Source organism: Sus scrofa, chromosome 12 (assembly GCF_000003025.6).
Source record: "Sus scrofa isolate TJ Tabasco breed Duroc chromosome 12, Sscrofa11.1, whole genome shotgun sequence".
In the NCBI taxonomy this organism is placed as follows: domain Eukaryota; kingdom Metazoa; phylum Chordata; class Mammalia; order Artiodactyla; family Suidae; genus Sus; species Sus scrofa.
Genome location: NC_010454.4, coordinates 47,241,018 through 47,259,684, shown reverse-complemented (window position 1 = coordinate 47,259,684; position 18,667 = coordinate 47,241,018). Strand labels below are relative to the sequence as shown.

At 47.8% G+C, this 18,667-nt stretch overlaps 1 protein-coding gene across 3 annotated transcripts in view; it reads right to left on the bottom strand.

Moving 5' to 3' along the window:
• VPS53 (VPS53, GARP complex subunit) overlaps window positions 1–18,667 on the bottom strand; it is a 149,421-nt gene that overhangs the window by 31,485 nt on the left and 99,269 nt on the right. For all 3 annotated transcript variants that reach the window (XM_003131813.4, XM_021067533.1, XM_021067534.1), the window contains 3 exons: window positions 18,097–18,244; window positions 10,832–10,914; window positions 9,826–9,904 (listed from right to left, as the gene is read on the bottom strand). In XM_003131813.4, coding sequence (XP_003131861.1) covers window positions 9,826–9,904; window positions 10,832–10,914; window positions 18,097–18,244 — 310 coding nt within the window. The remainder of the gene's footprint in view (window positions 1–9,825; window positions 9,905–10,831; window positions 10,915–18,096; window positions 18,245–18,667) is intronic.

The following is an 18,667-nucleotide window of genomic DNA, read 5'->3' as shown; positions in this document are numbered from 1 at the left end:
TGTCACTTTGCAAAAGAAGTGCTCCACCTGAAATGAACATGAAACTAGCTAAGGGAACTGGGGCAGGCAAACCCTCGCACAGACTGAGGTTGCCCGCAGCAGGTGACGTGGACGCGGCGATGGCGGTGCAGAGACACAGGGAAGAATGGCTCTTCTCACCCCTCTGCTCAGGGACAGACACTCCTCAACTCCAGGAGGAAAACCAGGAAGATCCATAGGATAGAAACTGAGGATAGAAACTAGAGCAATATAAGCTTTCAGAAAACATAGAGATACAGATTTTTTTTTTCCTCATTCACTGCTGGGCCAATGTGAAGGTAAATTTGCATAACTTTTCTTTCTCTTTTTTGATAGTACCTGTGGCATGCAGAAGTTTCTGGGCCAAGGACTGAAGCCAATCCACAGCAGTGACAATGCCACACCCTTAACCACTAGGCCACCAGGGAACTTCACATACAACTGTTATTAAAGGCAATTTGAAAATATCTACTGGAAGAGTTCCTGTTGTGGCTCAGTGGTAACGAACCTGACTAACATCCATGAGGATGTGGGTTCAAAACCTGGCCTTGCTCAGTGGGTCAAGGACCCAGCGTTGCCATGAGCTGTGCTGTGTGTAGGTCACAGACTCAGCTCCGATCATGCGTTGTTGTAGCTGTGGTGTAGGCTGGTGGCTACAGCTCCAACTGAACCCCTAGCCTGGGAACTTCCATATGCTATCAATGCAGCCCTAAAAAAAAGAAAAGAAAAGAAAAGAAAAAAAAAAAAAAAAAAAAAAAAAAGAAAAAAAAAAAAAAAAGAAAAGAAAAAAAAAAAAGAAAAGAAAAGATTTATTGGAGTTCCCTGGTAGTGCAGCAGGTTAAGAATCTGGCATGTTATAGGCAGGTTTGAGCCCTGGCCCCAGAACTTCTGCGTGCTGGGGGTGTGGCCAAAAAAAAAAAAAATCTATCAAAAATCTTAGCGTTTTATATAGTTTTACATCGCTGTAATTCCATTTATGGCAATTAACCTGAAGTTAATAATTATGAGTGCTCAGAAAACACATACAAGGTTATCCATTGCCAGACTTATTTATAAAAGTGAAAAACTAGGAGGAGCCTAAAAATCCACTAAAAGCAAAATAATCGTATACATTTTAAGGGCAGAAGATGATAGCACTTATGATGAGGGACTCTGGAGCCACCAGTCATGAGTTCTAACACCAACTGGGCCACCTGCTAAGTGTGTGACCTGGGTAATTCTCTGAGCCTCAGCTTTCTCAGCCACAAGGCTGGGATGAAGAGAATCTCTATCATCTATACAGTCACTGAGAGAAAGTGCATGGAATGCTCCTAACACAGTGCCTGGTGTGTATGAATTCCATGGTAAATGTTAACTGTGATGACGATTTTAAGAGTAAAGGCTCAGCAGCGTGGAATACTAGGCAATCCCTACAAATGTCGTAGCTCTAAATTAAATGACCCAGAAAACTACTATTCAAACCTGCTAAATGAGAAAAACATGTAAACTTATTTTATTTAAAAGATATATGCAAAGTATGTAAACTTATTTTACTTAAAAAATATATGCATAAAGACTGAAATACGTCTATTAATTGGAATTATAGATGATTTAAATTTTCTTTTTAAAAATCTGTAGTTTTCTATAGTGAAGTTGATTTCCTTTAGTCATAATAAAAACAAAAACCAATCTCCTTCATGAGGAAAGAAAGATGTGCTTTGATTAAAGGTGGAAGGTGAAGCTGAGGACGTCTTAACCACGGGGCTCTGTGGGTCTCCTGAAACAGATCGACATTTTATTTTATTTTTACTTTTATTGTCTTTTTTGCTATTTCTTGGGCCGCTCCCACGGCATATGGAGGTTCCCAGGCTAGGGGTTGAATTGGAGCTGTAGCCACCAGCCTATGCCAGGGCCACAGCAACTCGGGATCCGAGCCGCGTCTGCAACCTACACCACAGCTCACAGCAACGCCGGATCATTAACCCACTGAGCAAGGGCAGGGACCGAACCCGCAACCTCATGGTTCCTAGTCAGATTCGTTAACCACTGCGCCACAACGGGAACTCCGGATCGACATTTTAATGACTGAGGAAGATGAGACGAGCGCTGAGCACCGGCCCAGCTATTCTGAAATGTCTTTGGGGGATAGTAAGGCGGCCTCCTAAATTAGTACATGTTCACAATCTTGAAACCTAATAGAAATGACATGCCAGACGGTAAGGAAATTTAATTTGTTCAGTTTCTTCTTCTTCTTTTCCCTAAAACTACCACTAATGGGCAAAAAGCTAGATCTGTTTGATTCTGGACAGAGACTGAGATTCTTTCAACCTAGTGATATAAGTAGCCCTAGGAAAAGGGACAGAGAGAGGAGGGGACCATGGGACGAATGGTTCATTTTAAGGAAGCCACGGATTTGTTTTTTCCCGAAATCATACTTGTAAGGCTATAATCAAACATACTAATTCCTAAGAATTTACATTTAAAGACAGAACTCTTCACATTTCCACCAAAGCACTCCAAACAACTTCCTTTTCAAGAATGAGGAGACCTGGCTCTATTGTCGGCTCCACTGTTATAAAGCTATGTGGCTTTTGGCGTATTATGAAAAAGGAAACCAGGCAACACGCACACCGGACTCATTCTTAGTTTTACGGAGAATGAGCAGAGCAGACTGGAAGAGATGGGTTGGTTGCTCAGCCCATTTTCTCCCCTGCATGAAAGCCATGGTGTCAGATCAAAAAAAGCCTTAGCCCAGCATCCAATGGGACGCCTGTGAACGGTTGAAGAGCTTGAAGTCCAGTGCACACCAATACACACACGTGTGAACCCAGCAGTACTGGGCACACACGGACATGTCTCCCGCTTTAGGCAAGTTACTTAAGCTGGTTTTGCCTCAGTTTCCACATGTGCCCAAAAGACTCACTCTTACGCTGTAAAAGCGGAGTGGTGCAGTCCTGCACGGAAGTGCGGCTCGAGTCTGAATCCTGGCCCCGCCACATGGTGGCTCAGAGATCTGACAGGTGACCCAGCTTCTCTGAGTTCCAGTGAAAGCGAGAAGGAAGTAACTTGGGCCCCTTATAAATTTGTCAGAATTTTTTTTTTTTTTTTTTTTTTGCTATTTCTTGGGCCGCTCCTGCGGCATATGGAGGTTCCCAGGCTAGGAGTTGAATCGGAGCTGTAGCCACCGGCCTACACCAGAGCCACAGCAACGCGGGATCCGAGCCGTGTCTGCAACCTACACCACAGCTCACGGCAACGCCGGATCCTTAACCCACTGAGCAAGGGCAGGGACCGAACCCGCAACCTCATGGTTCCTAGTCGGATTCATTAACCACTGCGCCACGATGGGAACTCCCAATTTGTCAGAATTAAACGAGATCATGCATTTGGGTGCTGATTCCTGGTAAGTGCTCCGTAAATAACAGCTTACCGTCATCTTACATCTAAGAAAACAGCGCCACACAGGAGGGGGAAAGTGGTCTGAAAGACAAAGCTCACCTAACTTACCCGCCGCACGACTGTAATCTCAAGGCTACAGTTTCAGAGAAACCACTAAGCTCTCCGCAGATCTCGCTGCCTCCGCCTGGGCCTGGCCTGTGAAGCCGGTCCTGTGGATTTTCTACCCAGCACGGCCCCTCTGTGTGCTCCTCTCCTTCTCCAACAGCAGGGCTCTAGCCCGCAGCTGGGGAGCTCACCGCTGGATGTGGGCAGTTCCTATTTCTGACCTTTCTTCAATCAGCTCCAGGATGCTCCTCGCGGAAGGAAGGAACCCTGCTCTTAGGTACCTCCCAGGAGCATCGCGCTGTCCTCACTGGTGCTGTGTGCGCCCAAAGGCCTGCTATTTCCTGTACAGATGCCTGAGCCTCCTGCCCTACATCTGCCGGCTCCACCCAGCTCAGCCTGTCCAGGAGAGATACTCAGGTCTCACCTTGTCACCTTCTTTGGTCAAATGTGTGTCCGAAAACATTTCTTCCCCTGTTTTTCCTGCCTTTGTTACCTTCAAAGTCACTCGAGGAGCGCAACTGTTAAGCAAGTACCACTGTGCTGTGCAGATCAAAACCTGAATAAAAAGGAGTTCCTGTTGGGGCTCAGTGGAAATAAATCTGACTAGTATCCATGAGGACAACGGTTCGATCCCTAGCCTTGCTCAGTGGGTTAAGGATCTAGCGTAGCCATGAGCTGGGGGGTAGGTCGAAGACGTGGCTTGGATCTCACAGTGCTGGGGCTGTGGCTTAGGCCAGCAGCTACAGCTCTATTTCAACCCCTAGCCTGGGAACCTCCATATGCTATGGCTGTGGCCCTAAAAAGTCAAAAAAAAAAAAAAAGATACTGCCCTCAAGTTGTTCAAAACTTAAGAAGGGAGACAGAGATATAACAAGTGAACAACAAAGTAGAGAGTTAGTATGGATACTACGGTGTCTTGAGGGAGCAAGACACTCTGGGTGAGGCAAAAAAAGGGGATGCGGCAAGAGATTCAAAATAGCCAAAACAGGAGTTCCCGTCATGGTGCAGTGGAAACAAATCCAACTGGGAACCATGAGGTTGCAGGTTTGACCCCTGGCCTCGCTCAGTGGGTTAAGGATCCAGCGTTGCCATGAGCTGTGGTGTAGGTTGCAAATGCGGCTCGGATCTGGCATTGCTGTGGCTGTGGTGTAGGCTGGCGGCTACAGCTCCGATTCAACCCCTAGCCTGGGAACCTCCATATGACGTGGGTGTGGCCCTAAAAAGACAAAAAAATAAATAAATAAAACAAAATAGCCAAAACAACCTTGAAAGAGAACCAAGTTGGAAGACTCATACTTCCTGATTTTAAAACTTATTACAAAGCTACAATAATCAGATCAGTGTGGTACTGGCATGAGGACATCCAGACAAAGGAATAGAACTCACAGTCCAGAATAAATACTGATTTTAGTCTCAAGACCATCTAATGGGTAAAAGAATAGTCTTTTCAACAATGGTACTGGCACAGTTGGATATCTACCTGCAAAAAAATGAAACTGAATCCTTACCTAACACCATATACAAAAATTAACTCATGCTGTGGCTGTGGTATAGGCTGGCAGCTACAGCTCCAATTCAACTCCTAGCCTGGGAACCTCCATATGCTGCAGGTGTGGCCCTAAAAAGACAAAAAGACCAAAAAAAAAAAAAAAACAATAAATAACTCAAAATGGACTGGAAGCCTGTGTAAGAGCTAAAACTATAAAATATTTAGAAGAAAATACAAATGTAAACCTTCGTAATTTTAGAATAGGTAATGGTGTCATAGGTATGATACCAAAAGCACAAGCACCATAAGAAAAAAATATAAAAACTGGACTTCATCGAAATTTAAAACTTTAGTTCTTCAATGCACATGACTGAGAAAGTACTTGCAGAAAGGGACAAAAATACTTGCAAATCACGTATCTGCTAAGGAGTCTAGTATACCCAGACTATAAAAAGAACTTTTACAACTCAGCAATGGAATGACATTCCAATTTTAAAGTGGGCAAATGACTTGAATTGACATTTGTACAAAGAAAATATATGCCTGTCCATAAGCACCTGAGAAGATGCTTAACATCTTAGTCATCAGGGAAATGCAAATACAAATTGAAACCACAATGAGACACCATGTCACACCTACTAGAATGGCTATAAATGAAAAAAAAACCCACATGCTTCTAAGGATGTAGAAAAATAAGAACCTTCATTCATTGCTGGTGGGAATGTAAAATGGTGCAGGTGCTGTGGAAAACAGGCTGACAGTTGCTCAACGTTAAACACAGAGCTCACGTGACCTGGCAGTTCTACCTCTAGGTATATATCCAAGAGAGCTGAAAAAAAATTCACACAAAACAGGTACATGAATAGTCATAGCATTATTCATTAGAGTTAAACAAGTGGATTCAATCCAAAAAAAAAAAAAAAACCACTGACCAATTAATGAATGAACCAATCTGACATAACCACAAAAGGGAATATTATTCAGTCATAAAAAGGAGTGAAGTACTGGAGTTCCCATCGTGACTCAGTGGTAACGAACCATGAGGATGTGTGTTCGACCCCTGGCCTTGCTCAATGGGTTAAGGATCTGGCATTGCCATGAGCTGTGGTGAAGGTCACAGATGCAGCTCAGATCTGGTGTTGCTGTGGCTGTGGCATAGGCCAGTGGCTACAGCTTTGATTTGACCCCTAGCCTGGGAAAGTCCATATGCTGCAGGTGTGGCCCTAAAAAGAAAAAAGAAAAAAAAAGGAGTGAAGTACTGACACATGCTACTCCACGGATGAACACCGAAAACATCTAAGTAAAGAAAGCCAGTCAGGAGTTCCCGTCGTGGCGCAGTGGTTAACGAATCCGACTAGGAACCATGAGGTTGCGGGTTCGGTCCCTGTGCTTGCTCAGTGGGTTAACGATCCGGCGTTGCCATGAGCTGTGGTGTAGGTTGCAGACTTGCAGACGCGGCTCGGATCTCGCGTTCCTGTGGCTCTGGCGTAGGCCGGTGGCTACAGCTCCGATTCGACCCCTAGCCTGGGAACCTCCATATGCCGCGGGAGCGGCCCAAGAAATAGCAAAAAGACAAAAAAAGAAAAAAGAAAAAGAAAAAAGAAAGCCAGTCACAAAAGGCCCCACAATGTTTGATTCTATTTATGTGAAATGTCCAGAATACGCAAATCCCTAGAGACAGAAGGTAGATTAGGACTGCCGGGGAAATGGGGGTGACTGCTAATGAACATGGGTTTTGGGGGGGGGGTTGTGTAATGAAGATGTTTTGGAATTAGACAGTGGTAGTGCCTACACAGCCTTGCGGGCGTACTAAAAACTACTGAATTATATCCGCTAAAAGGGTGAATTTTATGGTATACAAATTATACCTCAATCTTTTAAAAGAAGGTAGTTGAACTGGATTTTAAAGGGTGAGCTAATTGGGCAGGTAAGAGTGGAAAGAGAATTCTAGGCAGAAAGTGTAGAATGAGAAAAGCCATGGAAGCCATTAAAAAAAAAAAAAAGTCATGCATTCAGAGAAATGCAAGTGGCTCAGAGGCTGTAGCAGAGTTATACACACAGGAGTGGCAGAACCAACAAGGTAGTGAAAGGGCAAATAAGGAAAGCCCTGTGTGCTAACCAAGGAGGAGAGGGTGGGTTGCCTTCGACTAGGAGGATGCCGTAACTCAAAGGCTCGGCTCCATCCACCCAGCCACACAAGACTGCCTCCATCAACTCAGAGTCACGGAACAACTCCACGCCACTCTGGTGAGCCCAAGGCCTGTTTTCTCACCATTTATAGAATCCATTTATTTTCAGCATCAATTATTCCAAGTTTTCGCCCCACCAGGATATCAACTCCTTAAGGGCAGCCCTGTTTCCAACCCGGACCATGCAGGTGCAAGTGCACACAGGCTTCTCTCTGGGATTCTAAAGACGGGTCACGAAACTGGCGATTTGGACCAAGTTCTGAGCTTTCCTACCTTGACAACCTTGGCTCACATCGTCACTCAGGGCGGAATGCCCTCCGTATCCCAAGTTCGTTCAAGGCCTGGCCATCCCTGGTGGTCTATTTCCAATGTTACTTGCTTCGCTTTGCCCCCAGACATGACCTCGCGCCTCCTTTGGGAAGGGGGCCCTCTGCACAGCTGGCACTGCCTCGCTCACACTTGGCAGCGCCGTCCTGGGGTGACCCTCCCCGCTCCCCCCTGCTCACCGCACGCTTTCTGGACTCTAAGCACCTTGGGATAAGGTCCATGTCGTTCCCAGCCTCGGTTCGATGCCCAGCGTCGTGCGGGGTAGAGTCTGAACTGAACTGTTCAACTAGCGGCAAAAACGCCAGAATCACAGACAGGAATAGGCAATATCACAAAACAAAAGTTTTTAAAAAATCCTAGAAGAAACCACACGGAACGGAATGCAGGCACGCATAACGGAGGGGGTGGGCTGAATCAGTCCGTGACCACTTGACTTGTTTATATCTGGTCATTTTCATCACATGGATTTCATTTTGCTAGAACTCCCGAAGACGCAGACAAAGACTAATGGCCTCCCAGCTGCCGTGTTCCCACGTCTGCGGTTTTCCTATGATATAAACAAAAGATTCTGGAGGTATGGTCTCTGTTAGTACTTGCTAGTGGGGGTCTGGGGAGAGATGGGTGGCGGGGGCAGGTTTGAGGGAAATCCGCCGAATGAACTGACAGTTCATATAAGCAACACCTGCAGCGTTAAACCCCCTACAACCGTTATTTTCACCGACACACACACAAAAACCACTCTCGCTTGGGTCAATGTAAAAATTCTTTCACCAGCTGCATTCCAGTCGAAAGTGTGTGGCCGTGCAGGGGAGGTGGCAGCTGGAACAGATCATATTCAGGATGTGGGGAGCGGTCGCCGGCAGCGAGGGGATAGTCAGAGGCCCCCAAACGCATCTTCAGCGTCACGTGCCCTGCAGAAAAGGCGTGCGCCTCAGTTTGCCCGCTCTGAGTGTGCTGCTTGTGCACAGTCAGGGGCTGGCAATACACACCCGCATCTGACTGGGGAAAGGATCAGCCTTTTGAACGGAAACTCTGTGACATCAGCTACTCGGGACTCCGCAACCAACTTCATAAAACCCCGAAGCTTAAGTTTTGGTTTTAGCCCTACTTTTGTCAAATATTTACAACCTCCTACAAAACCAAATTCAGACCAAATGTCTGCTTGCACAACCTTGTGACACGGCCACTCTTGACAAGAAGGAAAAGGACTAACGTTTACTGGCACCAGGCCAGTCACTCCGACCTCACAACTCTGGGAGGTGGTGCCCGCGCCGCACTTGGCGATGGGGTAACGCAGCCCAGGGAGGTGGTAGTTTGCTCAGCGCGCCCAAAGGAAAGGGACAAGAGCGGGGTCTGCCTGACTCCAAGGCCAGCATTCTTTCCACCGGACGCTGCTACCGGCCAGAAAGCCCCAGAGGACGTTCGTTCTCCAGAATGTGTAAGAATGCTACAAGAGTCTATGACTTCAGAATAGGCAGTGGCAAACTTTTTCCGTCAAGGGCCAGACGACTAATATTTTAGGCTTTGAGAGCCATCTGGTCTGAGCCACAGTGACTTAATTCTGCCCACACAGCACAAGAGCAGCCATAGGTAAGCGAATGAGCAAGGCTGTGATCCAATAAAACTTTACCCGGGAGTGGGCCCGATCTGGCTCACCAGTTGTAGTCTGCCAACCCCTGCGCTAGAAGGGTCGACGAGTGGGCAGCTTCGTGTTAGTTGGCTTAGACATCAAATGCCTATTTCCAACGTAATCAACAGGCTTGGGAGCATGTGGTCCACGCACTTAAGGAATTTACATTCTTTGAGGAAGAAAAGACAAAGGCACATAAAAGCCAAAGAGCAACACGAGGCCACATGTGGCAAGTGCTAGGGGAGGGGGCTGGGGACTGAGGGCCGAATGACAGGCCACCACGCTATCAGAAAAGCCACAACCTGATCAAATAACCCTGCACTGACCCCAAAGCTCAGAAAAAGTCAGACAAACCTCTCAGGAGGCAGGAATGAAGATGAGCTGGAAGTGACTGCTGTAGACACAACGAAAATGCCCATTCTGGGGAGGCCACTCATGGGGTTCCTGGCACGTTCAGACGCCGATCAGACAACCTTGCGCTTAGACTTCAAAAATACACGCTCTCCTCAACTCATTCTCAAAGGACAAGCAAGTGATCAGGTCCAAGACCCCAAACTCCTGGACCACTCTCCTCCCAGCTGATGCTTTAAGGAAGCACTGCAGAGCCCGAAGGAGCGACAGGGGAGGCCAGGAGAAAGCAGCGGGGTCGCTCTTAACTATTTAGGAAGAAGTACTTCCTAAAGCCTTACCTTGCTCATGGCCGTCAGGGCAGGGTCGCAGGCAGCATCCAGATCCTGAACCAGCAGCTGAATGCTGCTGGAGATGACTCTGCAAATCACACGCATCATCATGGTCAGAACTCACCAAGTGACTTTTCAAACGGCCGACACAGCCCCTTCCAGATGTTTCAGGCACTGGTGCAAAAGTTAGGTTAACTGTGAGTTTCATTTCGAAAGGGAATGAATGACAAGGAGGAGTGTTTTGGCTCCGCCCTCCTTCTTGCTGTATGACTTGGGCCCACTCGGGCTATGTCCCCACTCGGGCAGGACACAAGATTCCATGGCTCATCTTTCCTAACTACTGCGCCCCAGAATCCCTCTTCACTGCCCCCTCCAAAGGTTCCTGCTGGACCAGATCTTGGGAAGAAGAAAAAAAAGTTGAGACAAAGAGAAGCAATGATGGAAGAAGAAAATTTGAATTTTTCCTCAAATGGTAGATATGAAAGCGGAAGCTGGGCCCACCCCCATCTCACTTAAGGACCACGAGGTGCTGCCAGGTAGCACCGGGCAACAACTGCTTCGAGAAGGCTCTACAGTCTGAACTCCTTGGACAGACACCCTCTCACCCTAAATACAGCCCCCCGTTAACATGGCTAAAATCAGGCTGCCCAGACCTCAGACCCTAAAACACTAGAGGTGGGGGCTGGCCCCCTGTGGATTTAAAGGGGCTGACAGGAGGCCCTGGACCTGACCTTCCTGCAGGGAAGGCCAAGGCGGGGATGTCTTCTCTCTTGTTGTTCTAGAAGGGGCCACAATTAGTGTAAAGCTAAACATGACTGCATCTGAGGAGGCGGACTGAAGGGCAGCCGCACCAACTTCTCAGGCTCCTTAGTGGCTAGTGGAGAAAAGAATCTTGATCCTGAAGGCCCTAGAACCTCCTCAGGTTCTGCAGTGACCGAAGCCAACAGCCTCAGACGCCCTGCTACCGAGCGGTGAGGGCAGGGCGGGCCTCAAGCAGACGTGCACAAGTACATACGTGCTAAATGTGTCCATTTCTCCACTCAGGTTGATTCGTTCAATCAGACTGACGTCGACTTTCTCCTTGAGCTTTTCTTCGAGCTGTCAGAAAACAAGAGAGAACATCACGCTTCATGACTCTCGGCAAGAACCCGTAATGAGAATACTTAACACTCACCGAGCTTGCTGATGCGGGTACAATTCCAGGCCCTTTTCATGCATGGACTCATTTAATTCGCACAGCCCTTCGAGGAAGATTCTATCATTATTCCCATTTTATAGATGAGAAAGTGGAGCAGTATGACCTAGCCAGGACAGTGAGGGGCAGGGCCAGGAATCAAACTTCCTCCAGAACCCGTGCCCTCTGGCCCCGCACCGTACATGGTCCTCATGACACACGGACAATTTGATTCATTGGTTCAATTTTAGAAAGACCTGCCTTTTTAGGCTACTCCCGGCCTGGTGAACTGCAGGCTCACCCACCAACATGGGAGCCTCCGGTGGTGGCAAGGGACCGTCAAATCAGGCGAAGCATCCCCAGAGTGCCGGGATGGGCCACCCACCGCGTCAAGGTGCGGGGGATACCAAGGAAAACAAAAGAAACACAGTCTGCCTTCAGCCGCCTACAGCCAAGCCTACAGCCAAGCGGGAGGAACGCTGGCCACACTCCCAGCCGCCAGGAGGGAGGAAAATACAACTGACCAGGAACTGCCGGCGTCTCCCCATCCTGGGGACTGCTTCGCCTACAGCACCCCCAAACCTCTGTATTACACAGACACAAAGAATAACGAATGTTTTGTCTTAAAATTTAAAAATGTCTCTTAGGGGTGGGTAAACGAATGTAACCTTGGGGGAAGGCAATTTAGTTAAAAAGCAAACATGGAAATATACACAGCCTTTCAGCCAGCCGTTTCAGCATCGAGGAAGCCATTTCGGTGAGTAATGAGAACAAGGTAGAAAGAGGCGCGGTGCTCCCCACAGCCTCCACGCACTCAGCCGGGGCTGCTCTGTGCCGGGCTCCGCGGCAGTGTCGAGTCAGTGAACAAAACCAGCTGAGAGCCTCTTCACATAACGCTCACATTCTGGTGTTTCTGCTAGTGAAAACCTGCAAACAACCTACGCGCATTTATCAGGGATGGAGGAAACCAATCAGGGTGTGGGCTTTTTGGCTTTTTTTTTTAAATCTTTCTAGGGCCACACCTGTGGCATGCGGAGGTTCCTAGGCTAGGGCTCTAATTGGAACTGTAGCTGCCAGCCTACACCACAGCCACAGCAAATTTGGGATCTGAGCCATGTCTGCGACCTACACCTCAGCTCATGGCAACGCTGGATCCTTAACCCACTGAACAAGGCCAGGGATCGAACCTACAACCTCATGGTTCCTAGTCGGGATTCATTAACTGAGCCACGAGGGGAACTCCCGGGCTTTTCGGCTTAACTCTTCAGCGGCCTCTTTCTGTTACACTGAGAATAATCATCCAACCTCAGCACGAGGACATGGGCCCGGTCCAGCTCTCGGCTGCATCGGCCTTCCTCCCTCATCTGCTTGGCTTCAGTTACGCCAACCTCTTAAGGTTCTGGAGCACAGCTCGGCCTTTGCCCCTTCAGGGCCTTCACGCTCCCTGCTCACCCCTCCTGCCTCCCAGCCCTTCCAGGCTCCTCCCTTGCTGGCCTCGGGTCAGGTCTCTGCTGCCACACCACCTCCTTAGGGGGGCCCTCGGGGAGCACCCGCCCTCAGCAGGCAACTCCCTAACTAGCACCGCAACACCTGCTCCTCCCTGGCACTTCTCACAAACCTGAGTTTCCAGCTTGCCTTCTTTATCATCTGGCTCCTCTCTTGGTTCTAAGGTCCATGACAGTAAGAAACCTGCCTGCTTTGTTTACCACTGTGAGGTAGCACCAAACACTGCCTGGTGCCTAATAAGCGCTTCATAAAATCTCCCGAATGGAGAAGCGGTGCATGGTGCATCTTCCGCAGGGGTAAAGTGTCAAAGTGTATCCTTCATGAGCCGACACTGACACATTAATGGCTTTGTTTCTTAAGAGGACTGTTTTTTAGGTCTTCGTTGCTTGAAGTCTTAAGTCTCTGGTTTCTCTCTGCATTTCTATTTGCACACACGACCTCACCCCTTGAGATTTTTCCCTCAGGAAACTAGGTTATTGACCCTGCAGATTCTCTCATAGTTTGATCTTACTGACTGAATCCCCGAGGTTCGAATTAGCATGTTCCTTTGTCCCTCGTATTTCCTGGAAATGATAGATGTAGAAGCTTGGTGTAGAAGCTTGATCATATTTTAGTTTTGGTGGTTGTTTTTTTTTTAAGAAAACCCCTTCCTGCTGGTGCCGTGTACTTCCATCAGGAGATACATAATGTTTGGCGCTTTCTCTTTTTTTGGTTTCTAGGGCTGCACCTGTGGCAGATGGAAGTTCCCAGGATTCGAATAGGAGCTTCGGCTGCTGGCCTACACCACAGCCACAGCAACGCAGGATCTGAGCTGTATCCACAACCTATACCATAGCTCATGGCAACACCGGATCCTTAACCCACTGAGTGAGGCCAGGGATCAAACCCACATCCTCATGGACACTAGTCAGGTTTGTAACCCGCTGAGGCACAATGGGAAATCTTTTTTTAAAATTAAAATTAAAATTTACTTTATGGCCACATTTGCGGCATATAGAGTTCCCGGGCCAGGGATTGAATCCAAGCCTCAGTTGGGACCTACACAGCAACTGTTTCAATGCCAGATTCTTTAACCAACTGTGCTGGGCTGGGGAATCGAACCCACAACTCTGCTGCAACCCAAGCCGTTGCAGTCAGATTCTTAACTCACTGTGCCACGGCGGGAACTCTGTGGTTGTCTCTCTTTGTGTAATGTCAGCAGCCGCTGAAAGTCAATGCCCAGATCTATTATCCCATTAAGAGGTATATATAAAGAAATGATATTCAAATTCTATCTTTTCTTTTTCATTAATTGGCTGAACATCTGCTATAAAGATACACCTTCCACTGTCAGTGATCTGGTTATCCCGAGTACGAGTCAGACAGGAAAGGCAGGATAAGAACTTTCCCTTATGTTCCAGTATCCAAGTCACACCTGTGCTTTCTTAGTATCTTCCAAGGCAATAAGTGAATCTTAAAATTTCACGATAACCAAATGGATTTAAATATTTTTGATGCTTCCAATCCACTGTAGCTAGTATCTCTCTGCTATTTCTATCTCATCTTTGACCAGTAGAGTTCATTCAGGTTGGCTCCTGTGACCTCTTTCCTGGGGCTGCTGTAGCAAATGACTACAGGCTGGGTGGCTTAAAACAGGCGTACTCTCTCACAGTTCTGGAGGCCACAAGTCCAAAGTCAGGGGGCTGGCAGGGTTGGTTCCTTCAGGGGGCTCTCAGGGAGAACTCTCCTATGTCTGTCTTCTAGCTTCTGGCGGGTGCTGGTGCTTCTTGGTGTTCCTTGGCTTATCGATGCACCACTCCAGGCTCCATCTCCACCTTCACGTGGCCATCCTCCTGTATCTCTGGGTATTAAAGCTCCCTGTCCCACGCACCCGCATGTTCACTGCAGCACTATTCACAATAGCCAGGACATGGAAACAACCCAAATGTCCATCGACAGATGATTGGATTAGGAAGATGTGGTATATATACACAATGGAATACTACTCAGCCATAAAAAGGAATGACATAATGCCATTTGCAGCAACATGGATGGAACTAGAGAATCTCATCCTGAGTGAAATGAGCCAGAAAGACAAAGACAAATACCATATGATACCGCTTATAACTGGAATCTAATATCCAGCACAAATGAACATCTCCTCAGAAAAGAAAATCATGGACTTGGAGAAGAGACTTGTGGCTGTCTGATGGGAGGGGGAGGGAGTGGGAGGGATCGGGAGCTTGGGCTTATCAGACACAACTTAGAATAGATTTACAAGGAGATCCTGCTGAGTAGCACTGAGAACTTTGTCTAGATACTCATGTTGCAACAGAACAAAGGGTGGGAAAAAAATGTAATTGTAATGTATACATGTAAGGATAATTTGATCCCCTTGCTGTACAGTAGGAAAAGAAAAAAAATTGCATATAGAATAAAAAAAATTAAAAAAAAAAGCTCCCTGTCCTTTTAAGGACGTTGGTCATTGGATTTAGGGCTCACCCTAAGCAAAGATGCTCTCATTTGAGATCTGCACTTAATTACATCTTCAAAGACCCTATTTCCAAATAAGGTCATGTTTAAGGCCCTGGGGGTTATGACTTGGACATGTCTTTTGGTATAATAAAGTCCGCTACAGCTCCTGAGTCCTTCTGAAGCGACTCTCATAGTCTTTGATGTTTTCTTGTTTTTTGTAAGACATGACATTCCAGGTTCATCTTGTACCTTTTTCCCCAGACCTGGAATTAGTCATTTCTCTGGGAATCTTTGGTTCCTTTCAGTGGAAAATGGTATTGAGAGATCACAATATATGTGCCAAGAATGTAGTTACTTTTATAATCAGTAAAAATAATGTTCACTAAATAACAAAAAACTGGAGTTCCCGTCGTGGCGCAGTGGTTAACGAATCCGACTAGGAACCATGAGGTTGAGGGTTTGGTCCCTGCCCTTGCTCAGTGGGTTAACGATCCGGTGTTGCCATGAGCTGTGGTGTAGGTTGCAGACGCGGCTCAGATCCCGCGTTGCTGTGGCTCTGGCGTAGGCCGGTGGCTATAGCTTCGATTCGACCCCTAGCCTGGGAACCTTCATATGCCGAGGGAGCAGCTCAAGAAATGGCAAAAAAAGACAAAAAAAAAAAAAAAAAGACAAAAAAAACCCCAAAAAAACTGGCCACATCTATCATGACGCATCAAAATGGTCTTTGATCAACTAATACTTCTACAACTTCTAAGAATCTGCTCTAGAAAAATAATGCAAAATACATTAGATGTTCTCAATAAGATTACTCATAAAAGCAAAACCTTGAAATAGCATAGACAACTATCAGGGATAATGTAAACCGATCTGTACAGTTGATCACTCTATGGTTTATTATATAAGCGTAACAAGGATGGCAAGAAAGACATGATAGCAATAGGAGAAATGCTAATATTGTGATGTTAAAAATAAGAAAAAGGGAGATCCCGTCGTGGCGCAGAGGAAACGAATCCAGCTACGATCCATGAGGTTGCAGGGTCGATCCCTGACCTTGCTCAGTGGGTTAAGGATCCAGCGTTGCCATGAGCTGTAGTGTAGGTTGCACACTTGGCTTGGATCCCTCGCTGCCGTGGCTGTGGCATAGGCTGGAAGCTGTAGATCCAATTAGACCCTTAGCCTGGGAACCTCCATGTGCTGCAGGTGTGGCCCTAAAAGGCAAAAAAAAAAAAAAAAAAAAAAAAAGAGAGAGAGAGAGAGAGAAAAGAAAAAAGGAGCTCTTGCTGTGGCTCAGCAGGTTAAGAATCCAACTGCAGTGACTCAGGTTGCTGTGGAGGCATGGGTTAGATCCCTGACCCAGGAACTTCGATATGCTGCAGGTGTGGCCATAAGACAAACAACAACAAAAACCACAAAAGCAGTAACAATGAAAAGAGGAGTTCCCATCCTGGCTCAGTGGGTTAAGGGCCCAAAGTTGTTTCTGTAAAGATACAAGTTCGGTCCATGGCCTCAGTCTGTGGATTAAGGATTCAGTGTTGCAGCAAGCTGCAGGAAAGGTCACAGAAACGGCTCGGATCTGGTGTTGCCTTGGCTGTGGTGTAGGCCTCAGCTGCAGCCCTGATTCGACCCCTAGGCTGGGAACTTCCATTGCCATACAAGCGGCAGTAAAATAGAAAAGCAACAAAAATATATGAATGTGAATTAAGTTTATAGCATATGAAACCATGTTCATGAAAAAAAACTGAAAGAAAATGCTCCAGGGAGTTCCCGTTGTGGCTTGGCAATAATGAACCCGACTCAGATCCACGAGGATACGGGTTCAATCCCTAGCCTCACTCAGTGGGTTAAGGATCCAGTGTTGCCGTGAGTGGTGGTGTAGGTCACAGACATGGCTCAGATCCTGTGTTGCTGTTGCTGAGGCGTAAACTGGCAACTAAAGCTCCAATTTGAACCCTAGCCTGGGAACTTCCATATACTGTGCGTGCTACCCTAAAAAATAAAGAAAAGAAAAAGCTCCAAATTGCTAATATAATTATTTGAGGGTGATGAAATTAAGTCATTCATTTTATAGGGTTTTTTTTGGGGGGGGGGGGCATGGCTATTTTACTTTTAAAATACTCTATTTGTGTGTGTTTTTCCCCTTCTGCGCATGCACAAAAGTGAAGCACTGTTTCTGCATCGAGGCCTCCTGGAACCCCTGCCTTTGAGGTCCTCGCAGACCTCCCGCCCTGGAAGCACTGGAACCAAATGGCTTGCTATCTCGGCTCCAAGGCCAAACCTTTACAAGCCACTCCCTCTGTGACTCCGTGGGGCCATGTCCCCAAGCAGAGCACATACTGCCCCTGCCTCTGGGTGGTGAAACCTCGCCTGTGAGATTTTAGGGGGACCCCTTCTTCTTTGGCCTCCTGTATGCCTGCTCTGGCTCGCAGGTGCTCTCGGCTGTGCTGTCTGAACCGTAAGCCACGGCTGCCGTCCTCCGATGCAGACGTGTATAAATAACAAACCCCCAAAGGAGGAAGGACAGAACCTTCCCCAGGGATTGTCTTTCTCTCGGCCTTAGATGCATTCCAGACCGAATGTGGAAAGGAATCCCGTGGCTCAGGCAGAATGGAGAATTCTGCTGGGTCTTCCTCCTGCTAATGGGAGCTCCAGCAGAGCAATCACCCTTTCCTGCCTCCCAGTTCCTGAACGTCAGCAGCCAAACAATGGTTGTGTGTCCCGGCAGACTGAGAACGCTGTGTAAATTTCAAGAGACACAGTAAAGCCCAAAGGATCTTCACTGAGCCTGGTAACACAACTGAGAATGGAATCACTGGTTGGGACTCATCGCCCCCAAGGCTGAGGCCGAGTCCCACCCTATGTGTTACTGCTTCTCTCAGGCGGGAGAGGGTGCTACTGACCCATTTTCAAGAGGCCACGTGTCTCGCCCTTGACAACACAGCCCCGGGGAGGAGGCCAGTCTTGCTTTCTCACCGGCCTCCTTCTGTGAGAGGACTGCCCGACACCAGGCTTTCCCTGTGGGAGGCCCGCTGCTCTGCCAGAGGTGGGATGTGGCCTCATGAGGGCCCAGACTCGTCCCCACAGGGCGACGCGGCCCGGAGGACAGTTCGGGGAAAAGGAGGCGGTGGTGAGGGCGGCCGGCGGCTCACCTGCTGGGTGGTGGCCAGGCAGTACTCGGCGGTGCTCAGGATGCTGCAGATAAGGCAGAGCTCCTCGAGCGTGAACTTGGCCACTTCCGAGCCCTCCTTCTCCTTGAGGAGGCTGCTGATGGTCAGCCCGCCGCTGCTGCTTGTGGTTCTGAGGAAAAGGAACAGGAACTACTCAGGCCGGGACTTAATTTGCTTCCTGACCGGGGAACCGCACAGCGTGAGACAAAGAAAAGGGGGAAGGAAAGGCTGGAGGTGGCCCAAAAAAGCCCACACACAATGAGTCCCCTTCCTGGTGACCTTACCTTGACCATCATCTGTTTAAATTCTCTGACCATCAGGAATAGGAAGAGGCGATCTCTATTTTTTATTTTTTTGTCTTTTGTTTTTTAAGGGCCATCCCCGAGGCACATGGAGGTTCCCAGGCTAGGGGTCGAATCGGAGCTGTAGCTGCTGGCCTACGCCACAGCCACAGCAACGCCAGATCTGAGCTGTGCTGGCGGCCTACACCACAGCTCACGGCAACGCTGGATCCTAAACCCACTGAGCGAGGCCAGGGATCGAACCCACATCC